The following is a 25,379-nucleotide window of genomic DNA, read 5'->3' as shown; positions in this document are numbered from 1 at the left end:
AAATCAAAATACATGGTTAGATTCAGCATATCAAAGAACCCCATATATTCAATTTTTGTTGAAATCAAACAAAGTTTAATTTTGGAGCCCAACTTGGACAAACTTGAAAACTGGTCCCATAATCAAAAATCTAAACACATGTTTAGATTCAGCATATCAAAGTACCCTAAGAATTCAATTTTTGTTAAAATCAAACTAAGTTTAATTTTGGACCCTTTGGACCTTAATGTAGACAAATTTAAAAAACGGGACCCTAAATTAAAAATCGAAAAACACAGTTAGATTTGGCATATCAAAGATCCCCAATAATTCAATTTTTGATGAAATCAAACAAAGTTTAATTTTGGACCCTTTTGACCTCAATATCAACCAATTTGATAGCGGGCCCACAAATAAAAAATCTAAATACATGGTAAGATTCAGCATATCAAAGAACCCCATATATTCAATTTTTGTTGAAATCAAACAAAGTTTAATTTTGGACCCCAATTTGGACCATCTTGAAAACTGGGCCAAAAATCTAAAATCTAAATACATGTTTAGATTCAGCATATCAAAGAACCCCATATATTCAATTTTTGTTGAAATCAAACAAAGTTTAATTTTGGACCCCAACTTGGACCAACTTGAAAACTGGTCCCATAATCAAAAATCTAAACAAATGTTTAGATTCAGCATATCAAAGAACCCCAAAAATTCAATTTTTGTTAAAATCAAACTAAGTTTAATTTTGGACCCTTTGGACCTTAATGTAGACCAATTTAAAAAACAGGACCCAAAATTAAAAATCTAAATACACGGTTAGATTTGGCATATCAAAGAACCCCAATAATTCAATTTTTGATGAAATCAAACAAAGTTTAATTTTGGACCCTTTTGACCTCAATATGAACCAATTTGATAGCGGGCCCACAAATAAAAAATCTAAATACATGGTCAGATTCAGCATATCAAAGAACCCCATATATTCAATTTTTGTTGAAATCAAACAAAGTTTAATTTTGGACCCCAATTTGGACCAACTTGAAAACTGGGCCAAAAATCTAAAATCTAAATACATGTTTAGATTCAGCATATCAAAGAACCCCATATATTCAATTTTTGTTGAAATCAAACAAAGTTTAATTTTGGACCCCAACTTGGACCAACTTGAAAACTGGGCCCATAATCAAAAATCTAAACACATGTTTAGATTCAGCATATCAAAGAACCCTAAGAATTCAATTTTTGTTAAAATCAAACTAAGTTTAATTTTGGACCCTTTGGACCTTAATGTAGACAAATTTAAAAAACGGGACCCAAAATTAAAAATCTAAATACACGGTTAGATTCGGCATATCAAAGAACCCCAATAATTCAATTTTTAATGAAATCAAACAAAGTTTAATTTTGGACCCTTTGGACCTCAATGTGGACCAATTTAAAAACAAGGCCCAAAATCCAAAAACTTAATACACGGTTAGATTCAGCATATTAAAGAACCCCAAGAATTCAAGAATAAAACCCCATTGAAATTGATCAAGAAATAAGCAATTTATATGAAGTATCTTCTTTTGCACAATACTGTGCAATTGAATATTTCTTGCTATTGCGCAATACTGTACAATTGACAATTTCTTGCTATTGCGCAATATTGTGCTATTGGATATTTCTTGCTATTGCGCAATACTGTTAAATTGAAGATTTCTTGCTATTGCGCAATACTGTGCAATTGAAGATTTCTTGCTATTGTGCAATACTGTGCAATTGAAAATTTCTTGCTATTGCACAATACTTATTATATAATAATTTACACATCCTGTTTGGTGTGTATCTCCTACCATATCATTATTATTTGCTTTTAAATATAAATCAGAAATAACCAACTTAAAATGGAAAATTTTAAAAGAAAAAAAAAATGAAAAAAAGAAAAAAAAAAAAAAAAAAAATCCCCCCCCCAAATTTTTTGAACCCCCTTATGATTCATCACCCCCAAACTCAATCCCAGCCTTCCCTTTGTGGTAAGGTACCTTGCAGTACAATTTCAGAGAGATCCATACACTTGAACACAAGTTATTGTCTGGAAACTAGAAAAATGCTTATTTTTGGCCCCTTTTTGGCCCCCAATTCCTAAACGTTTCGGGCAATTACCCCCAAACTCAATTCCAGCTTTCCCTTTGTGATATGGAACCTTGTAGTACAATTTCAGAAATATCCAAACACTTACACACAAGTTATTGTCATGAAACTAGAAAAATGCTTGTTTTTTGCCCCTTTTTTGGCCCCTAATTCCTAAAATTTTGAGGCAATTACCCCCAAAATCAATTACAGCCTTCCCTTTGTGATATGGAACCTTGTGGTACAATGTCAGAGAGATGCATACACTTACACACAAGTTATTGTCTGAAAGTTACAAAAATGCTTATTTTTGGCCCCTTTTTGGCCCCTAATTCCTTAACTGTTGGTACCATAACCCCCAAAATCAATCCCAACCTTCCTTTCGTGGTATTGAACCTTATGGTGAAATTTCATGGAGATCCATTCACTTAAACTAAAGTTAGAGTGCGAAAACCAATGTGTCTTCGGACGACGACGACGACGACGACGACGACGACGACGCCAACGTCATACCAATATACGACCAAAAAATTTTTAATTTTTGCGGTCGTATAAAAATCTTAACTTTTTTTTCAAGTAGTCACTGAACCATGAAAATGAGGTCAAGGACATTGGACATGTGACTGATGGAAACTTCGTAACATGAGGCATCCATATACAAAGTATGAAGCATCCAGACCTTCCACCTTCTAAAATATAAAGCTTTTAAGAAGTTAGCTAACGCCGCCGCCACCGGATCACTATTCCTATGTCGAGCTTTCTGCGACAAATGTCGCAGGCTCGACAAAAATAATCATTAAAGGGCAATAACTTCAATAAAGAGTAGACTTATGATTTTGGTTATGTTGACTTATAACTAGATCTTGCCTTACGGATCATTTTTGCTTTTTAAACTTTCTATCTATCTATCATAGTTTTTAAGATACTAGGCAAAAATGAAATAAATTGGTTAAAAATTCGTAAGGGTTCCGCGGAACCCAGTGTCTCGCCTACTTTTTCTGTTAATCGCAGGCTCAACAAAAAAGAGGAAGTAAATCAATAAAAATATTCCTCTTGATACTATCTTTTGATTGTAAGAAGCTTCTGTCCAAGTTTGGTAAAAATCCAGGATAGTTTATGAATCTAATAAATGTTTAAAAACTTTAACTGCAGACTGAATGTAATGTTAACTGAAAGAAAACAGAATTTCCTTCTAGATACTAGCATTTGATCATAAACAAGCTTCTGTCCAAGTTCGGTACAAATCCAAAATAGTATAAGAAAGTTCTTAAAATTTTAAAAACTTTAACCACAGAATGAATATGTTGTTTCCTTGCAGAAAATCTAAGTCCATTTAAAAGTAAAATATGGAAAAAATGGATTTATTTTTTTACAAAATTTCCTTCTAGATACTAGCTTTTGATCATAAACAAGCTTCTGTCCAAGTTTGGTACAAACCCAGGATAGTTTAAGAAAGTTATTAAATTTTTAAAACTTTAACCACAGAGTGAATGTAATATTTCCCGATAGAAAAACTAAGTCCATTTATAAGTAAAATCTGGAAAAAATGGAATTTTATTTTTACAAAATTTACTTCTGGATACTATCTTATGATCATGAATAAGCTTCTGTCCAAGTTAGGTAGAAATCAAGGATAGTTTAAGAAAGTTATTAAAATTTCAAAAACTTTAACCACAGAGTGAATATTTGTGGACGATGCCGACGGAATGTAGGATCGCTATGTCTTGCTTTTTCGACTAAAGTCGAAGGCTCGACAAAAATCATCATTAAAGGGTAATAACTCTAATAGGGCGTTGACTGAAGATTTCGGCCATGATGACGTACTTGTAGATCCTGTTGTGCTGAATCTATCTATTATAGTTTTTAAGATATAAGGCGATAACACAAAAAAATTGTAAAAATTGTCATTAAAGGGCAATAACTCTAATAAGGAGTCATCTACCAATTTTGGTCATGTTTGACTTATTTGCAGATTTTGTCTTGCTGATCATTTTTGCTTTTTAAAGTTTCTGTCTATCTATTATGAACAATAGGTAGAGCTTAGGTAGAACATATATTCAATAGGATGGGGGGATACATTTGTATGGGTCACATAACAAAAACGTATTTAAAAAGTATTTTTTATTTTAAATCAGTTTTTACACATTCATGACATTAACAATGATTAATAATACATAATTATTTTATACATGAACTAAATACAATGTATCATAAAAATGTAACAAAGTGAGAACTACTGCTGGACTGGTTATCCCCATTGGGTTATTGTATGTCGACTGTTTACCCCCAGTGGGTTATTGTATGTCGACTGTTTACCCCCAGTGGGTTATTGTATTCATCTTTAAAAAAATTGTAAGATTTACTAAAGTTTCATAAAAAATTTTCCTCTTATTTTACGCGCGTCTGGCATATTAAATTATAATCCTGGTACCTTTGATAACTAATTAAGTCCATTTAGTTAGGATATATTGTTTTGGCTTTCCTATTTGTTGATTCTGACCACTCCTGAAGAAGAAGGCATGTGATAGGATATATTGTTTTGGCTTTCCTATTTGTTGATTCTGACCACTCCTGAAGAAGAAGGCATGTGATAGGATATATTGTTTTGGCTTTCCTATTTGTTGATTCTGACCACTCCTGAAGAAGAAGGCATGTGATAGGATATATTGTTTTGGCTTTCCTATTTGTTGATTCTGACCACTCCTGAAGACATGTGATAGGTATCCTATCAATCTAGCCATGTTTATAAAGTAAAACACATTTCAACAACGAATTATTTGAATCTGGAATAATTTTGAATTCTGGAAAATTGATCAGAAATTTATGATGAAAACTAACCCAACTAAATAGGGTTAGCCATGCGCGCATGGCTAAGGGGTGTTAGTTAGTTCATACTGAAATGATAGTGAAAGTAAAATTAACCTTAGCCATGCATGCATGGCTAACCCCATTTAGTTGGGTTAGTTTTCATCATACATTTCTAATCAATTTTCCAGAATTCAAAATTATTCCAGATTCAATTAATTCCTTGTTTTTCCATTAAAGACTTGAAAGTGTGATATTTTTATGTGCAAATCCTAAAGGACAGCAGAAGTCATTGATAAATTGGCAATTTAATTAATTACTAACTTGCTAAGGGATTCTTTGGAAATAAGCGACACTTGAAATTTATTTTTTTTCCTAAAGTGCTTCAACAACATACAAGAAGAATAGAAGATGGCCATGAAGTTTTTCAAACACATTTTTGATACCTGAAGTAAAATTTAAGGAATGTTTTGGTATGGACAATATGATTTAATTTGCCATCATACACTTTATCAACATGTGTTGAATGATCAGTCAGGAATATTTGTAATTTAAAATATAAAACAGACTAACACTGAAATTTATCTATATGGGCAGTATTTTTTTCTGAAATTTGTCAAATAAGAAAACTTAATATTAGTTGTTAATCACTAAGCAACACCCATGAAAATGTCAAAAAACAAACAAAAATATAGGTAAATTTAGAACAATAAGTCTGATAAAAAAAAATATAAAGAAAACTTTAAAATAATTCAATAAATAACAACTAACAATAAATAACAAAACACTTTAAAAAATTTCATATGATCACAGCATATTCATAAAGATAATTTTGAAACATAAAAAATCTAAAATAATGGCACTAGCTACTTGCAGTACATGAGAAACATGCTTAAAACATTAAAATATTTGTTTATGTACAGTCAAGTTTTTGTTACTAAGTTCCTCTCACAGTCATTTAGTAGATATGGTAGATAAATAAACAGATTTACGGGAAAACAAAATTTCCAACCAGCACCACATATCAATATTTCTTATATACTTGTCAGAGTCTTTTACATCTTTGGCAAATAAAAACGATAATTAAAGATATTATGCCAACTTCTTATTTTGTTATATTTAATTTGTATATGATTTTGTTTTTGATATACACATGTATGACTGTAGATTCTATATAGAGCCCCCACCCCCCACAATTAAATAATTAATCCACAATATATATACACCATGTGATAACTTTCTGTCTGTATGTCTCTGTCTTTTGATTTGAATATAACACTGTCAACTTTAATCCAATAACCCAACAATAAACTAAACAAGGGACGGTAACATTAATAACTAATACAACAATTTACAATGTCAAGGTCAACTAATCACAATTAGAACTGCTGCCATCGTCTTACATGATCAAAGCACAAGTACTAAAAGACACCTTTCCTTCATAAAATTTTACATGTTGTTTAAATGGGCACTTCCTAATTACATGTTATATAAATGAGGCAAAGTTCTGAATTGTTCGTAACTTGGAGACTTTTAAAACGTTGATATGAATGAGATGTTCCATTAAAGGTCAATATCACTCTATGTTAATTCTCCAATATGCACTAAGTGTTCGACATCCGAATTAACGTGTTTAGTGAGAGATTCCTGCAACAATGTCTGCCAATATCTCTTATAGAAACTTTACGTTAAACAAGACATCATTAATTACACCTAGCCACAACTTGCGACTATGGCCATGAGATGAGAGATCACTCAATAACCTAACATTACTGTCCGCGGTAATTCTCCTGTACAAGCTTTGTTTAACAAGTCCCATAATCTCTGCCATTCTTGAGGGTTGAATTCAGATTTACGTCCTTCCGCTATTTTAAGACAATTACTTCCATCGAATGTTGATGATTTGATGACATTGCGTAACTTCTTTGGATCGAAGAGTCTTAACATTTTTTCAATAAGAATACAGTCTCTTTTCTCTATTGCATACATTAAAGGGGTTTTACCACTTTTCTTGTCCTGTAAATAATAAACAAATGATTAAACTGTTCTTTACAGGTCACAAAACAGAACCTAAATATTACATGTACTGTGTACTCTTCTGGGTACCAATTTGACAAATTGACAAATTCTATCATTTGTCATCTTAAATTCATGGTTTATGTATATCGGTTACCAAGGAAAACCATGCAAAATAATACCACATGAATAACAATATTGATATCCAAGATTTTTTAAGAAGACGCTCCTTTTACAAATATAAGCAGACCTTCATTTTGTTAATTTTTCTCCAGTTCAGTTGGTCAGATGCTGACTGTAAACATAGAGGTCGTGGGTTCAACTCTCAGAAAGGATGATTGTGATATTTAAGTGCTAATTACTTGAGAATAATCCATAAATTTCACAAGATGTATTGAGTTTTAACTGCTAAGTACAATTGGTTTATGTTGTACTTGGAAGCTCCAACTCCATAACATATATAAGACATGCTTACTTGTGAATTAGGATCACTCCACAACACATATAAGATATGCTTACCTGTGAATTAGTATCACTCCATAACACATATAAGATATGCTTACCTGTGAATTAGGATCAGCACCAGCTTTAATCAGAGCTTCGATAGTGTTTAAACTGTTAATGTAACTTCCATTCTGTCTTTTTGTGCCATGAGCAATAATAGCTGTGTGTAATGCTGTATGGCCTAAAATAAGATATAGAATTAAATTACATTGTGTAGATGTGTAGACATTTAAATACCACAGATAATTGGTGTGTGTAATGTGTAGATTATTATTCACCATAAAAGCTACGGACATAGAGAAACATTAGGTAATATTTCACCCATTACTTATGTTAAAGAGTGGAAGGAGTGTAGTAAATATTTACCTTCTGAGTTGTAGATGTTAAGTGAGATGTCTTTTACACTGAGTAGTTTTTTGAGAGTAGGTAAACTTTCATCACCACCAGCAGATGCCACATGTATAGGTGCCTTCACTTCCAAAGATTTTCCTTCTGTAGGTGATGATGCAGACTGCAAATAAATAAAATATTAATGAATAAAAATAATTTTTAATCACTCTTCATTTACATTGTAAGTACTCGCATATATAATGTCTGAGTATATTTGTGTATATATTTATACATTTTTATGCCAGGAATTCAGTCAGCATGTATCTGAAGTATATTTTTGTGTGTATTGTATTAATGATGTACATAAACAAGAGCATATGAGCAGCACTCGGGAGGATACTGTGTGTATAAACTCAATATGTACATAAACAAGAGCATATGAGCAGCACTCGGGAGAATACTGTGTGTATAAACTCAATATGTACATAAACAAGAGCATATGAGCAGCACTCAGGAGGACACTGTGTGTATAAACTCAATATGTACATAAACAAGAGCATATGAGCAGCACTCGGGAGGATTGTGTGTGTATAAACTCAATATGTACAAAAACAAAAGCATGTGAGCAGGACTGGGGAGGATACTGTGTGTATAAACTCAATATGTACATAAACAAGAGCATATGAGCAGCACTCGGGAGGATACTGTGTGTATAAACTCAATATGTACATAAACAAAAGCATATGAGCAGCACTTGGGAGGATACTGTGTGTATAAACTCAATATTTACTTGAGCAAGACCTTTTGAATCAGCCCTATTGAGTTTATTTTGTGTATGAAATCATAATGAATTTGAGCTAGAGCATTTGAATCACCTTTTTGGAGTATATCTTGTGTATGAACTCAATATGTACTTGAGCAAGAACATTTTAATCAGCCCTATTGAGTATGTTTAGTGAATTTAGCAAAATATTTACCTGTGCTAGAGCATTTGGGTCTGCATTGTTTTTTAGGAATATTTCCACCATTTCTGGTTGATTGCCCAACACAGCAAGATATAATGGTGTCATACGTTTCTTGTTTTCCAAATCTATCAACCAGTCCATCTGTTCACGGTTCAATCTCTCCAATAATGACTGTATTAGGTTAGGGTCACTTTTACATGCTGCTACATGAAGATACCTATAAATAGTTACAGTGTACATCTATAAATAGTAACAACATATCTATAAATAGTAGCAATGTACATCTATAAATAGTAGCAATGTACATCTATAAATAGTAGCAATGTACATCTATAAATAGTAGCAATGTACATCTATAAATAGTAGCAATGTAAGATCTATAAATAGTAACAATGTACATCTATAAATAGTAGCAGTGTAAGATCTATAAGCTGTAACAATTAATCTATACCAAAGTGAAAATATACATGTATGCATTTGATTATTTACAGACAAAAGTATCTATACAAAAAAAAAAGTTGTTACATCTTTTTATCAATCAATGAAGAAAACAGAAACTGCATATGCACTCAATAGGGTAGGAAGAGAGGACAACAGAATCTTTGATAACCCTGGCAGGGCAGATTCCAACAGGAGGGAAAGCCTTATGATATATGATGTAATGCCCTATTAATTTAGAAGGACTATGCTTTCAATCATAGAACAAAATTTGAAGGGTAAATCAAAAAATTAAATGCTTTTAAATTGCAGAATCAGTATATTTATTGTTCCTTCTCCTGAAGTAGACATCAATTTTTGTTATCCCTTCTGTTCAGCATCACACCTACAGGGATTTCTAAGTACCAGCACATTTGAATATTCAGTTTGACATAATCATTTCGTGTAATTTTGAACTTACGTGTCTCCTTCATCATCCTGATGTCGTAGTTGCTCTGACGGAATCTCAGCCACCATTCTTCTAGCTATATTTAACAAATTTCTTTTCTGAGCTGAAAATATTCAAATAAGTTTTTTTAATATAAATAGAGGTTATGATTTTTAATATAAATAGAGGTTATGATTTTTAATATAAATAGAGGTTATGATTTTTAATATAAATAGAGGTTATGATTTTTAATATAAATAGAGGTTATGATGTTTAATATAAATAGAGGTTATGATTTTTAATATAAATAGAGGTTATGATTTTTAATATAAATAGAGGTTATGATTTTTAATAATATCGGTAATGTTTTCCGTTTATTCTGCTTTCTGAACCAACAAATCTTTAGGCAATATCTTATCAAATATGTAACATAAACATTTTCTTAAAGTCTTGTTTCTTTTTTGGTTTGATTTTTTAATATATATAAGGCCCTGGAATGTGAAGTAATTCAAAAGGTAAAATAAAAATCCTGTTATCTTTGTCATTGTTGACAAGATTTTTAGATTAATATGTTATATACATTATTTTACTCACCATTATTTTGATTATTTATTGGTCTCTGTTGTGCATTGTTTGGTAACTGTGATGGTGTAGGTCGGACCTGCATCACAGGCACGGGATCAGGTCTTGGGGGCTGTTTTTGTCCTTTGTTTGCCAAAGGTCCTTGTACTGGCTTTTTGTTTGTCTGTTTATCTGTTTTGGGTGCAATGTTCCGTAATGCTGGTCTCCTCTGAGCCTGAATAGGTCCGGGTTGTATGATGATAATCTGTGGCTGAGTGAACGGTGTGACTGGTCCAATGGGGATGGGACCTTGAGGTGGTACCATCATAACGGGATTACTAACTGGTATTGGCTGAACAACAGCAGATGGCTGAGAACAAGGTGGCAGGATAATGTTATTGGTACTCATTGGTGCATGTCCAAAAATTGTTGCCTGTTGCTGCATTGTGTTATGTGTACTGATTGGACAATGTTGTGTATTCATCTGGAAATGTTGTGGCTGAGGTTTGATATTTATTAAGTTCATCTGATTAGCCATCATATGGTTGTGGGGTATCTCAGGTCTTATCTGTTCCCTTACTCGGCCAGGAGGTTTATTTTCTCTTAACAAATCAGCAGCTATCATTTTTTGAACATCTTGGAAGTCTTCTTCCCTTCCTGCTATAGGATCCATGAGGTCTAATACATCTGAATATTGTGGAGCATTCATCACCGGTGGGTATCCCATCTCTGGTACATGTGGTGGGGAAGCATTAGACTGGGGAGAACTTAGATTCTGATATGGACTCCCGTAACTCATGCCACTAATTCCACTGTCACTCTGATTAGATGGTGGACCACCGTTAGTGTATGGACTACTGCTATTCTCATCAATAATCACATTCTCTTCTTTCACATGTTTTGGAGGGAAAATGTTTGTAGGTTCCATATTAACTGGTATATTACTTGTTGAGAAATCGGCCCTTATGTTTTGCAACTGGCTTTGTCCTTGCTCTGCCAAAAGAGCATCAATTAAATCTCCACCCTCGGGAATACTGTCAAATGTATATGGAGGCTCGTTCTGATGTTGGATTGGTGGGGTTTTCAATGTAACGGTACCACCACCAAGTTGCTTTACGTTGACATGAGACTGTGATGGGAAGTAGTCAACAACAGGTTTGTAATATTTGGCTGGTTCAGTCTCGTCACTGAAACTACGTTTATTGTTATTACTTCCCAATTTATATTCTGGCTGTGTGGCATAATAATTATAGCCAGTATTATCACATGAACTTGCACGTCCCCCATTAGGGCCTCTAGCTGTTAATGCACCTTCCCTTTTTTTCACCTCTTCATCATTATCTAGTGAGGTCTGGTTTCTTGGTCTCTTCGTATCTTCCTCCACAGTATTTTGTCTGCCAACAACTTCTTTTTTGTCAGCTATCTGTATATCACTTACTTTACTGGTCAGGTCATCCAACTCTTCATTTGATATCTTTCTTTCTGTAACTTGATTATCTCCCTTACAATTCACTGCAGCTGGATTATCTCCCTTACAATTCACAGCAACTGGATTATCTCCGTTACAATTCACTTCCTTACCCTCTTTATGTTCTTCCTTTGTCATGGTTATGCCAGAAAGATTGTTCTTCTTCTCAAAAGAATCTGCTTGGTTTTCTGAAAAAGACCAAAAAAAGAAAACATTAATATAAACTGAAAAAAATATGGTTTCAAATTAACCAATTCAAGGCATAGGATAAACATGTTAAATTTTCTATTTAGTCTGATCTGACAAAAACTTGATAAGAAGCATGTTTTTATCAAGTTACTCTTTAAAACACTTTCTATTCAACAGCAACTTTACCTATCAAATTTAGTTAGAAATGGAGCCAGAATCCCAATAATAACCAACAAATCAATTAAGAAATGCAACATACCAATAACAACCTGTAAATCAAATAATAAGGCAAACATCCCTATAATTAACAGTCAACCAAAGTATAAATTCCTACTGGATAAATCTGGTATATTTATTTCCTCTGAGCAGTAGCAGACAAATGAGGATCATTACCTCCCTACTGGATAAATGTCATATATTACTTCCTCTGGGTAGTAGCAGACAAATAAGGGTCATTAACTCCCCTTTTCTTAATTCCTAGTGGATAAATGTAGAATATATGCATTTCCCCTGAGCAGTAGCAGACAAATGAGTGTAATTACCTCCCCTTTTCTTAATTCCTACTGGATAAATGTCGTATATTGATTTCTTCTGAGCAGTAGCAGACAAATGAGGATCATTACCTCCCCTTTTCTCAATTCCTACTGGATAAATGTCGTATATTTATTTCCCCTGAGCAGTAGCAGACAAATGAGGATCATTACCTCCCCTTTTCTCAATTCCTACTGGATAAATGTCATATATTTATTTCCCCTGAGCAGTAGCAGACAAATGAGGATCATTACTAAAACTTTTTCTCAGGACTTTTTTTGTAACCATTCTTCAATTTCAACCAGTTATAATTCCAGAACCCTTTCAAAAGATACAAACAGTTTCTGTCTGAATGCAATTCTGACATATTTCAGTTTTTACTTTCCAGACAGCAATCATTCCAACAAGTTTGATCCAGTAATTAGCCATAAAAAACAAAATGGCTGGTAAAATAGAATTATACCTTTAGAATTACTAGTACATGAATTTCTGAATATCCAGTAAAAAAATGTGTTCCTCAAGTAAAGGCTGAATATATATTTGATTGAATGTCTGACCTTTGAACTGATGTCGTTCTAAGGTTTAATGGATGTTTGTTCTTTACGTGTGTGTAAGGTAACTGTACTTTAGGTTACAACAAACATATACTACCACGATATTTGAATAACATATACATGTATATATGCCTTTCAGGTAAATCTGATCAAAATTAATGTTTTTTTAAGGGTTAATGCTCAGACAAGCATGTGGAAATCAATTGGTGAAAGTACAAAATGTCATCTACATAAAGTCAACATTGGTTGGAAAAGTGGCCACCTAAAAAATGTGAACAAAAGTTCCAAAAAAATCTTATCATTGGTTAGAAAAATGGTCCAAAAAATAATCAGAATTTCCCCCCTTTTTTGTTGTTGTCTAATGTACAAGAAGGAACTGAAAAAGTACAATATGAATAACTAATTAAAACAAAACTTAAAGCTGTGTCCCGTATTTTCCATTTTAAATGTGTATTAAATACTGCATCACACAATGTTTTTCTAGCCATTAGTTTATTAAATTTGCAGAAGCCCTTACCAACATAAATGAAAAGAACCCTTACCACTTTTTAACTTAAATTTCCAAGACTAGAAACTCTGTCATTGAAATGATGTTAACGAATGACAATAAGGTTTATGATGTCTGACATGTGAAGGTTAACTATTGTCTCTGTACAATGCCTCAGGCAAATGATTCATAATAATATGTTTGTATGTATGGGTTTAATTCATTTTATTTTTGGTTGTTCTTAAATCATTAAACTTCTCAGAAAATCAGCTTCATTTGAAAATAGTAACATCATTTATTGGACTTGCTGAACACTTGCCATGGCAGACAGCCCCAGTAATTCCTTTAAAAGGTCTCAGACATCAGAGCAATCTCAGACTATAGCAAGCCTGTATCTGGAGTTACCTAAGGACATTCAGCCTGTATCTGGAGTTACCTAGGGACATTCAGCCTGTATCTGGAGTTACCTTAAGGGACATTCAGCCTGTATCTGGAGTTACCTAGAGACATTCAGCCTGTATCTGGAGTTGCCTTAAGGGACATTCAGCCTGTATCTGGAGTAACCTAGGGACATTCAGCCTGTATCTGGAGTTACTTTGGGACATTCAGCCTGTACCTGGAGTTACAGGGACATCCAGCCTGTATCTGGAGTTACCTAGGGACATTCAGCCTGTATATGGAGTTACCTAGGGACATTCAGCCTGTATCTGGAGTTACAGGGACACCCCGCCTGTATCTGGAGTTACCTAGGGACATTCAGCCTGTATCTGGAGTTACAGGGACATCCAGCCTGTATCTGGAGTTGCCTAGGGACATTCAGCCTGTATCTGGAGTTACCTAGGGACATTCAGCCTGTATCTGAATTACATAGGGACATTCAGCCTGTATCTGGAGTTACCTAGGGACATTCAGTGATCATTTTGATAACTCATTCATATTCAATTTCAATTACACTTTAGTCATTTGTATTACCCCAAGATCAAAATTATGCTGTTGGATTAGGTATATAAAATAAAATCCTGGACAAATATACTCCAGAAACTGTATTGAGTCAATTGACTTAAGGGACTCCACCTAATTTGATTCCAATGGGAATCCCCAGGGGAACCCCAAGGTAAGATTGAGAAAGACATAAAAATTGAACAAATATTTATCCAGGATGTAAAAAAACAATAACAAAACTCAACATTCTTTCTCAATATTTTCTCTAAAGGAAGAATTGTCAACAAATATTTTTTTAGAAATTACTCCAGCTCTTTAACTTTTTACTTGATCCCATTATGATTGTGAATAGATAAATATTTTTCCTGTGCTTCAATGATACTTAATCTAAGTCAGGAAAGAATCAATTTTAGAAAATTCAATAGGTAAAGGGGCACTTGAACTCTTGAAACCCTAGATGATGTCATGGTGGACAATTAATAATTAAATCTTCAGGGTTTCAAACAAAATAAATTAATCAAGTAATTAATAAACCAACAATTCTATTAATTCTAAATTTTCTAGAGGACATTAATTCATTAAAAGATTTGAAGAGGAAACTCCTAAAATATTACAGACTTTTATTCAAGGCAAACAAAAGACTTCATTAGTAAGTCTGAGCATCTTGACATTGGTTATCATTTGAATTATCACATATTGTATTGAATGGTTTTAATATTTACAGCAAGGGAAAGCCCAAAGTTTTAACAAGTTAAAAAAAGAAAACCTCAGGTTGCAACCCAGACACTATGATGAGCCTCCTTTGGAGTACACATTTTTTATAGTTCTGTGTTGGCCCAAACTCTATTTCAGGGTCCAAAAATGGTGTTCATTTTAAGAAAATTACATTAAAAGCACATTACTATCAACTTAAGTAGAGCCCAATCATTCTGAGGTGATGTATTATCACAACTTAAGTATAGTCCCACTAGCCTGGAATACCAGCCAGGGCACCATGGTATCACAACTAAAGTATAGTCCCACTAGCCTGGAACACCAGCTGGGGCACACCAGCTAGGGCACCATGGTATCACAACTTAAGTACAGGTCAACTAGCCAAATGCACCATTTCAAATATCACAACTGTAACACTTGTGCTCATGGGTGTCATAAAATAATACTATAGGGAAAAGGGACATTTGAGATCACTCCCAGTTTTTGGTGGGGTTTGTATTGCTCAGTCTTTAGTTAACTATGTTGTGTTTTGTGTACTGTTGTTTGTCTTTTTCTTTGTTGTGACTTGGTGTTGTTAAGTTATTGCCAACTTATGAGCTTGAATGTCCCTTTGGTATCTTTTGCTTCTCTTCTGATTTTTTAGGATAAAAGCCATTTCTTCCCTCCCTTACCTGAACCCAACAGTAAATTAAAGAATAAAATAAAACACAAGCAGTTCATATCTATAAGCACAAGAGGTGAGAGTGAAAACTTTATTAATCAGGCTTGAATATGATGGTTAATTCTATGAAAGTAAGCATACTGCAGAAATTTGTTAAATCCTCTCCCTCCGGCAGGCCTTACACTAGAATTAAGTTAAATCTTCTCCCTCCAGCAGGCCTAAAACCAGAATTAAGTTAAATCATCTCCCTCCAGCCGGCCTTTCACCAGAATTAAGTTAAATCCTCTCCCCCCCCCCCCCCCCCCAGCAGGCCTTTCACCAGAATTAAGTTAAATGTACATTTAGTGCAGACATTTTCATTTCTTGTAATATCTTAACATGAAATGCCCAAGGGTTTAGCATTTAATTTTATTCAAGGTAAATTATCAATTATTAAGTAGGTGTGAAAAGGTAAACACACCTTTACAGGTAAATCAATCATACAATACCTGTAATTTAACTGTAAAATAATTATCAATTAGCGATGTTTATCCTCAAGTTATAAATTCCAATATAAAATCACTACTATCCTGTTAAGGTATAAAAACAAACTATGTACACTAAAAATAAACCTACATATGTAAGAATGATTTTGATTGGTTTATAATCATCCAATGGCACAATATCGCTTTGTTTATTTCTATACCTTTCATTTGTTGATATAAAGGAAAAAGACCCTTTAAATTTAGCCTAATAAATAGATTTAGAATTACATAAAGCATTAGGATTTCCTTTACTTTAAATTTGACAAACACCTATTGAAAATGATTTCCTGGGGGTAACACACAGTATTAGTATGACATATACTTATATTTACATATTCTCTGATATTAATTATATAAATATATATATATTTCATATATTAGAAAATTAATAAAAAATAATAATGGTTTCAATTCAACCACATTTCTGGTACCTGTTGAATGTGTGATGAAACAGTTATTATATCTTTTATTAATTTTCTTATATACATTACCAGCCTACAGATTATACTGAACTTTTCTTTATATACATGACATATATATATATAAAGAAGAAAATGTTTTCATTTCCATCAAAAAGAGCATATTACAACATAAGACAATATTTTAGACAACAGCAAAAACAATAATCAAGTATACAATATTAGGAAGAAAAAACAGTTTAAACATATATAAAATACATATGCATATGGGATATAGATATAAGAAGATGTGGTATGAGTGCCAATGAGACAACTCTCCATCCAAGTCAAAATTTATAAAAGTAAACCATTATAGGTCACAATACGGTCTTCAACACGGAGCCTTTTTATGCATTTACCCAACTCATTCAAGAGCTTGCTGCGGCTACTCAAACTTTATAAAACGTCACCCGTGTCTGAGCAGAAAGTTGATGAACCAGGGTTATGTCAAAGAATGTCCTGTCCTTTTTCTAAAATAAACTGTTATCACAGAGATATGTCTCACCTTTTTGTAATTTTGATAATGCAAATGTTGAAATTAAAATAGCAATACTTTAACATGGAAGTTATGCAAATATTCAAAGTCAATGAACCATTACTGAAGGTACATGGCTAAACAATATCCATGAAAATGAGATGTGCCAATGCTAATACAACAGCATACCAAATACAATCGACTTATTATGATTATGAGTCGTTCCTTTTAAACAAACCTAAACACAAACCTTAACTTGTAAACTATGTAAAAGTCAATAAACCATGATGGGGGGATGGGGCTATATAATCTCCATGGAAACGATACTTGCAAATGCCATAAATTTGCATACCAAATATCATTGACTCAACATTAGCAGTTCATCTTAAACTGATCTAATCACAAACTAATACATGTAAACTAAGCAAAATTTGATGTGCTAATGCTTATACAACTGAGTACCAATTTTCATTGGCCTTCCACTAATGATTCCCCTTGAACTGACCTAATCACAAACTAATACATGTAAACTAAGCAAAATTTGATGTGCTAATGCTTATACAACTGAATACCAATTTTCACTGGCCTTCCAATAATGATTCCCCTTGAACTGACCTAATCACAAACTAATACATGTAAACTTAGCAAAAGTTTCAAAGTCAATAGACTATGACTGAGGGGGCAGGGCCAAATAATCTCCATGGAAATGAGATGTGCCAATGCTTAAACAACTGCATACCAAATATCATTGACATACCACTTGTGGTTCACCATAAACTAGACCTAATCACAAACTAAAACATGATTGACGCCGCCGCCGGAAACAGCATACCTTTGTCTCGCTTTTTTACTCCGTCAAGGCGAGACAAAAATTCATCGGAATCGTATTAACTTCACAAATAATACATGATGGTCTTGAAGTATAGATTCTAGGTTCTGATATTGTTTATCATCTTAAAATTATGTGTTATAGTGTTCTTTTTATTTATCTTTGTATATATGTTTAACCTTACTGTTTAGTCCATTTTTGGTAATATTTTTTTACTTGGTATTTATACATCCTGCCATTGGGTTATTGGGTTTTAAAAAAATAAGAAGATTTGGTATAATTGCCAATGAGACAACTCTCCACAAGAGACCAAATAACATAGAAGTTAACAACAATACGTCACCGAACATGTTAGTCGGTGCCCAACCCTCCCCCTAACCTGGGACAGTGGTGCAACAGTTCAACATATGAACGAGCTATAAAAATCAGTTGAAAAGGGCTTAACTCATCAGATCGATACAAAGCAGAAAAACAAGTAACAAGACCGGACGTGGCAGGGTATTTATACATCCCTACAACAAAAAAGACACTAAGCACAGATCTGAGAGTACTCACAGTTACTATTGCAGCTGTCAGTGTAAAGGTGTAATGTTCACTTAAAATGTGAGTCAATTTATCAGTAAAATACAGAATTGAAGAAAAAAAACTAACTTTTTCTTTAGATGTTAAATCTTGGTCTTGAAGATAAGCTTCTGTCCAAGTTTCATAACAATCCATGAAGGTTTACAAATTTATCATGTCAAAAAAATTTATCCCAGACTGTCTGTAAATGTTAACTGTAAAAAACTAAGTAACTCTATCAGAAAAATACTGAAAATGAAAATATATTTTCAAAAGTTTGCTTCAGACACTATCTCTTAATCATAAAAAAGCTTCTGCCAAAGTTTCATAAAATTCAATGAAGGTTTGACAAAGTAATTGATGTGAAACAAACTTTAACCCTAAACTGTATCTACTTGTAAACTGTAAAAATATGGAAAAATGAAAATAAAAATATTTTCAAAATTTTGCTCTGGATACTGTATTCATAAACAAGCTCTGTCCAAATTTCATAAGATTCCATGAAGGTTTGACAAAGTTATTGATGACTGAAAAACTTTAACCTCAGACTGAATCCAAATGTTAACTGTAAAAAATAAAAGGGGAATGTGTCCATGGGACACAGATGATGCCCCCGCTTGCATATAACATTATAAAGGGACATAACTCAAGAACCGTAGAAGTGATGCTACATAAATTTGTACTTGATCAGGGTTTTGTGGTAATAAGCAATGTGTATAAGTTTCATATCATTTGGTTGAGGCAAACTTAAAAAAGAGAACAGAAACGAAAAATTCAGCAATTTTTCCGTTTGAAAAGGGCATAACTCTAGAGGGTCATAACTCTAGAACGGTAAAAGTGACGCCACCAAAATTCAAACTTGATCTGTGTTTTGTAGTAATAAGTATTGTGTATAAGATTCATAACATTTTGTTGAGACAAACTTAAGTTAGAGAACGGAAATGAAAAATTCAGCGATTTTTCTATTTGTAAAAGGGCATAACTCTAGAACAGTAAGGACCCTGATGTTGATTTTTTTGGTTTTAAGGACATAATGTATGTTTTTAGGATCCTGATGTTTATTTTTGGCTTTTAGGTCCTTGATGTCTACATTTGATATTATAGGACCTTGATGTCATTTTTGGTTTATAAGTACCCTAATGTACATTTTTGTTTTTGATAAATCTTATGTCATCTTTGGGTTTAAGGAACCTAATGTCTATTTTAGGTATTTGGTACCCTTAAGTCTATTTTGGGTTTTTAAGACTGTGATGCTTATTTTCGGTTTTAGGACTATGATGCTTTTTTGGTTTTAGGACCCTGGTGCTTATTTTTGGTTTTAGGACCCTGATGCTTATTTTTGGTTTTAGGACCCTGATGCTTATTTTTGGTTTTAGGACCCTGGTGCTTATTTTTGGTTTTAGGACTATGATGCTTATTTTTGGTTTTAGGACACTGGTGCTTATTTTTGGTTTAAGGACACTGGTGCTTATTTTTGGTTTTAGAACACTGGTGCTTATTTTTGGTTTTAGGACCCTGATGCTTATTTCTGATGCCATCCATTTCCAATTTATAGAACCCTGATGTTTATTTTTGGTTTACATGTCTTGTCATTCTTAATGGCATTATTGCCACATCTTATATTAATATCTAATAATCTACACTACAAAACAATACATGTAAAAACTTTCAGACACTTTTATTGTCTAAAAATTTCAATATTCAAATTTCGTTCATATTGTTATTAATTAAAAGGTTCCATCAAATATCTGGTACCAGGTGAATGTGTATATGAACAATAAGTCAAGTGATCAGTAATGTGATCTAATTAATACAAAGGTGGTGTGGGGTTTACATCAATGAGACAGCAATCTGAAAACATAACAGTTTTTCTTCCCAATTGATCCATTTTTGTTGTTGTAAGTATAGCTTAAAATCTTGCAGTCACTCACATCATTTTTGGCATGGTTAAAAATATTAACTACAACAAAGAATTTATATAGTACTATATAATTCCTTGATACAAACTAAATAAATAGGTAAACATGGCCTGTTATATAAAGGGACATGTCACTGGTGTCATTGAATAGGTTAACACATGACTTAAAATCAAGAGGGAGAAGTTATTTTTTTAATTGAATAGGTTAATATGGCCTGAAATCTAGAGGGGGGAGTTGTTTGGTATAAAAGTTCAACACAACCTATTCCCATTAAATCTGGAGCAGATACAGGTCACATAAATAATTTATAATTACTTTAATACAGTAATAGTTTAATTTACATAAATAAGATATAAATTTTTTTTTTACTTTTTATCTCACAAATAAATGACATGCACTACATATCTCAGCTGTCATGTAAACTCCTGCTTGTATATATATGTCACATTAATTTACACTATTTTTAATGGTCAATGCAACTGTCTTACAACTGAGAATAAAAATATGCCAATATGAAAATATCTATTTTGTACCAATATTGAAAGATTAAACCCTTTTTGTCAGGACCATTCCATTTACAAAACAAATAAAGATATTTTTTAAATATCACATAAGACCACTGAGGAAATAAAATTGAGAATGGAAATGGGGAATGTGTCAAAGAGACAACAACCCGACCACAGAACAGATAACAGCAGAAGGCCACCAACAGGTCTTCAATGCAGCGAGAAATTCCCGCACCCGGAGGCGTCCTTCAGCTGGCCCCTAAACAAATATATATACTAGTTCAGTGATAATGAACGCCATACTAAACTCCAAATTGTACACAAGAAACTAAAATTAAAAATAATACAAGACTAACAAAGGCTAGAGGCTCCTGACTTGGGACAGGCGCAAAAATGCGGTGGGGTTAAACATGTTTATGAGATCTCAACCCTCCCCCTATACCTCTAGCCAATGTAGAAAAGTAAACGCATAACAATACGCACATTAAAATTCAGTTCAAGAGAAGTCCGAGTCTGATGTCAGAAGATGTAACCAAAGAAAATAAACAAAATGACAATAATACATAAATAACAACAGACTACTAGCAGTTAACTGACATGCCAGCTCCAGACTTCAATTAAACTGATTGAAAGATTATGTCTTCATCATATGAATATCAGGCACAATCCTTCCCGTAAGGGGTTTAGTATCATACCATCATTAATAAACTCTGCAAAAATGTGTATAATCCATATAATTTTTTAAAACCCTTACTGTGCAGGTTATTCGACAAGTAACAGGGCGTATTTGGTTTATGACCTGCAATGGGGTTCCATATTCAAAGAGGGATTGGACCTTTATGATTTCAAAGTATCTATATACTTCTGCAACAAGACTTTTAGTGTAAGTTATTTATCTATGGCATTCAGCATAATTTAATGACTGAATGAACTAAAATTTAAACCTTCAAATACGAGTTTACCTAAAAAAAAGGCATTTTGATGGGGTGGACTGACTCTTTTTGCACTGACACACGTCACTCAAGGAATTGAAAGTCCAGAAAGATTCCAAACAAATACATCTTATTTAAGTGTTTTCAGAAGATGAGGGCCATGGAATAGCTACTTCTTGTTCGAGGACCACATTAAGTCCAATATTGTAAAAAGAATTTAGCCATTTTTGACTGGAATGGTCTTCCACAGGCTCCTGTACCAAACTTTGTTAATAAAATAACTCCCCATTAAGGACCACTCTCTGCATAGAGACACAAAAACACCTTGCAGCAACCTATTGCCCAAAGCATCAATAAGTTGGTCAAGAAAGCGGGGGGAAAAAAATGTTGATCAAAGGGTACCCCAATTTGGATTTTAAGACTTTCTTGTATTGGTAAAAATTATCAATAGAATTGAGAATGGAAATGGGGAATGCGTCAAATAGACAACAACTCGAATAAAGAGCAGAAAATAATTCATTGTGCTTTATGTAGCACTTTAGAACTTATTTTTTATTTGTGAATTTGACAGAACACATTTTAACCCTGTCCCGACACACCCCACCACCCTTGTTTAGACATGTTAATGTCCCTGTCCTAAGTCAAGAATTTATTTTTCAGTGTTTGGTTTTTGTTTAATACATATATCTTAGTGTTTTTGTCCTTTGTGGAAATTAGTCAGATCTTTGATATTCAAGATGTTAAATACGATGCACAACTTTTTACACTCAGAATGATGACTATGAATAGGAAAATCTCAATAATAATTAAAAATAAAACACTGAAACTTGTCTATTTCTACTTTTACTTTCACTTTCAGTTGAGTATGAAAAGCCAAAAGCTTTAACACATACACAATTAAATAAAATATGACAAAGTTGTCCCATCAAATTAGCTACTAAAGAAGGCTGTAATGTAGGTTTAACATGAATTTGCAATTGAAATCCTCTAGAATGGGTCGGTCTTTTCACCACCGAAAACCCACCAAACACCCCAATTGACCACTAATCCCTTGGGAAACAGTAACATTTCACATTAAAACGATAAAATAGATTAAATTACGAAAAATATAATCATATGATCATTTTGTTCCTATATTTATATGCATGATAGTTGAGGATCAAAATTGACAAAGAATGATTTCAATTCAGTTTCAGCAAAAATACTTTCCCATGATTTACCATGTATAATATCTTTAAGTGTACTTTTCAATTATAAAAACTCATGTAAGTGAAAACATTTTATCTAATTTGAGATTATCACAATAATCATTTTTTTTTAAATGTTGTTATACTGAATGTGTACTGTTTCGCCAACAGCCCTTGTAAGACCAGTTGATAAGACTGTTCTTTTTGGCTCTCTGATTATTATTTCTTAATAATTTATAATATACAAAATATTCATCCTCATTCAGCATGTTCAGAAAGTAAGTCAAATACATAAATTGTATAGATGAAAACACTATAGTTAGATGTATTAGATATTATTTTAATGTGTTCGGTGGTGAAAAGACCTACCACACTATAATGCCAATTAGACCACAGGGGTTTGTTACTATTTGCCGGGTTTACTATGGGAACCCTGAAAAAATCATGTTTTCGGGGTTCTCATAGTAAACCCGTCAAATAGTAACAAACCCCTGTGATTAGACTACAAATCTCAGGTTAATCTGGGTGTTGCAGATAAATTATCAAAATCTAAAAAACAAGAGAATTAAGCGAAAATGTGTACTACAATACCATTACGCCTTCAAATCACTGCTATGATATGTTTGGAGCTTACGTTAGGAGATATATGACTAAAAAGGACCAAAAAAAATCCAAGTCAGTCCTTTACATCACTGTTGTGAAAATCCGTGGATGGTACCAGCGGGATTCAAACCCTCAATGTCGGGATCTAAAGGCAGTGCTCTAACCAATTGAGCCAAAGAAGATCTTCCCTAACTCAACTAGTTAGGCTACCTTTATATCTCCAGGTCTACAACACTCTTCCCCCTTTTCTTTTTTCGAGCAGCTCACAGGTCCGCCACTGTACAACCCAGAGTCTTCCACTCGGAAACCCTCTTGCCAGTTCCTTCCATGTCACGGTCATCCTATGACCTGTCAAACCTCATGACCATATCCAACTGCCAGGTAATACATACACTCGTATGTACCAGTGGTAGATGCTCGCAGCGCCATTTGTTGTGAAAATCCGTGGATGGTACCAGCGGGATTGGAACCCTCAATGTCGGGATCTAAAGGCAGCCCTCTAACCAATTGAGCCAAAGAAGATTCCCTAACTCAACTAGTTAGACTACCTGTATATCTCCAGGTCTACAACATCACTCATCAGTCTCCCATTGGCATTGACAACTACTGAACTAGTAATCAGCAGTTAATCCAAGAAAATAGCAACTTAAACTCGAATCCCTTTACTGCTTTAGAATTAAAGATTACTAAAATATACACACTTACCTTATCAAAACCTACCAACACTACAGACTCCGTCAGAAATATTTGTTTTGTTTTTATGTTTCATGACCACATCATATGCAATGATGAAATTGATATTCCTGCATTGAGTAAAAAATTAACTGATTCTTGTTAATCTATGGTGTCTTACCTTTTTCTGCTACGACCGCTTGGTTTTCTTCGTTTTTCACTTTCATCTTGTTTTCTTTACTGCATTGCTGAGTATCTTTCATTCTAATAAAATAAAATACTTCGATACCTGTCAATCTGCTCAACGATAAACAAGGCGGAAGTATCTGCAATTGGTTCGAAAGATCAACACGTGGTCTGGTGACTTCATTGGGGAAATTCCCATGTGAATGCCTTCAAACGCGTTCTATAAATAGAAAATGACGGCAGGTGGGATTCTCGGGGTTTTACATCAAACTGTACGGGAATTTACGATTTACAATTTTTAAATCCAATTTGAAATAAAATGGTAAAAGAAATCACAAAGATATTTTATACACATATCTCATATGATCAGGAGATTTGCAAAATCGATCTCAAACAGAATTTTAGTAAATCAACAAAAAATAATTACATTTATAAATTTGTATTTCATTTATGGTAAGTCCCGAGGATTTGTCCCAGATTCAACTCTGTTATTTAAATAGATAAATACAATTTAATTATCTGATTGGTCAATCTTCAGCTGTGATGTAAGCATGAAATAATGTATATATATATATATTGATAAACAATCAGATTTTCCCAATGATGAATGTTAAATCTTCAGAAGACAAAAGTCCTACGGTTTTTAACCAAGCTGGCTATCGTTTCACAAAAGATCGTAAATCAGACATTCAGCAATTATCTTTTTCTTATGCCTCTGGAACCTTTTCTGATGCTAAAGTAAAGAATATTTGTACTTTGTACAAGAAAAAGGCTTCAAAACAAATAATTATTTAAGTTAAGAAAATGATTTAAAATAATGTCACTCCAAATGTAAAAA

The 25,379-nt window shown here is 33.3% G+C and overlaps 1 protein-coding gene across 2 annotated transcripts; it reads right to left on the bottom strand.

Moving 5' to 3' along the window:
* Positions 1 to 4,203: 4,203 nt before the first annotated feature.
* On the bottom strand, positions 4,204 to 24,697 carry LOC127700937 (uncharacterized). 2 transcript variants are annotated; one of them, XM_052204669.1, is made up of 7 exons: positions 24,537 to 24,697; positions 10,177 to 11,799; positions 9,616 to 9,706; positions 8,730 to 8,934; positions 7,789 to 7,933; positions 7,482 to 7,603; positions 4,204 to 6,918 (listed from the first exon to the last, which is right to left on the bottom strand). In XM_052204669.1, exons 1-7 carry the CDS (start codon positions 24,616 to 24,618, stop codon positions 6,658 to 6,660), a joined length of 2,529 nt encoding a protein of 842 aa, XP_052060629.1. In that variant the 5' UTR covers positions 24,619 to 24,697; the 3' UTR covers positions 4,204 to 6,657. The 2 variants fall into 2 exon arrangements, with proteins under 2 accessions (XP_052060629.1, XP_052060631.1); XM_052204671.1 differs by lacking the exon at positions 24,537 to 24,697 and adding an exon at positions 16,178 to 16,291.
* Positions 24,698 to 25,379: the final 682 nt, after the last annotated feature.

This window comes from Mytilus californianus, unplaced genomic scaffold, assembly GCF_021869535.1.
Source record: "Mytilus californianus isolate M0D057914Y unplaced genomic scaffold, xbMytCali1.0.p SCAF_5, whole genome shotgun sequence".
In the NCBI taxonomy this organism is placed as follows: domain Eukaryota; kingdom Metazoa; phylum Mollusca; class Bivalvia; order Mytilida; family Mytilidae; genus Mytilus; species Mytilus californianus.
Note: the sequence above shows the minus strand (reverse complement) of the source record. Positions and strands in the feature narration are given on the sequence as shown.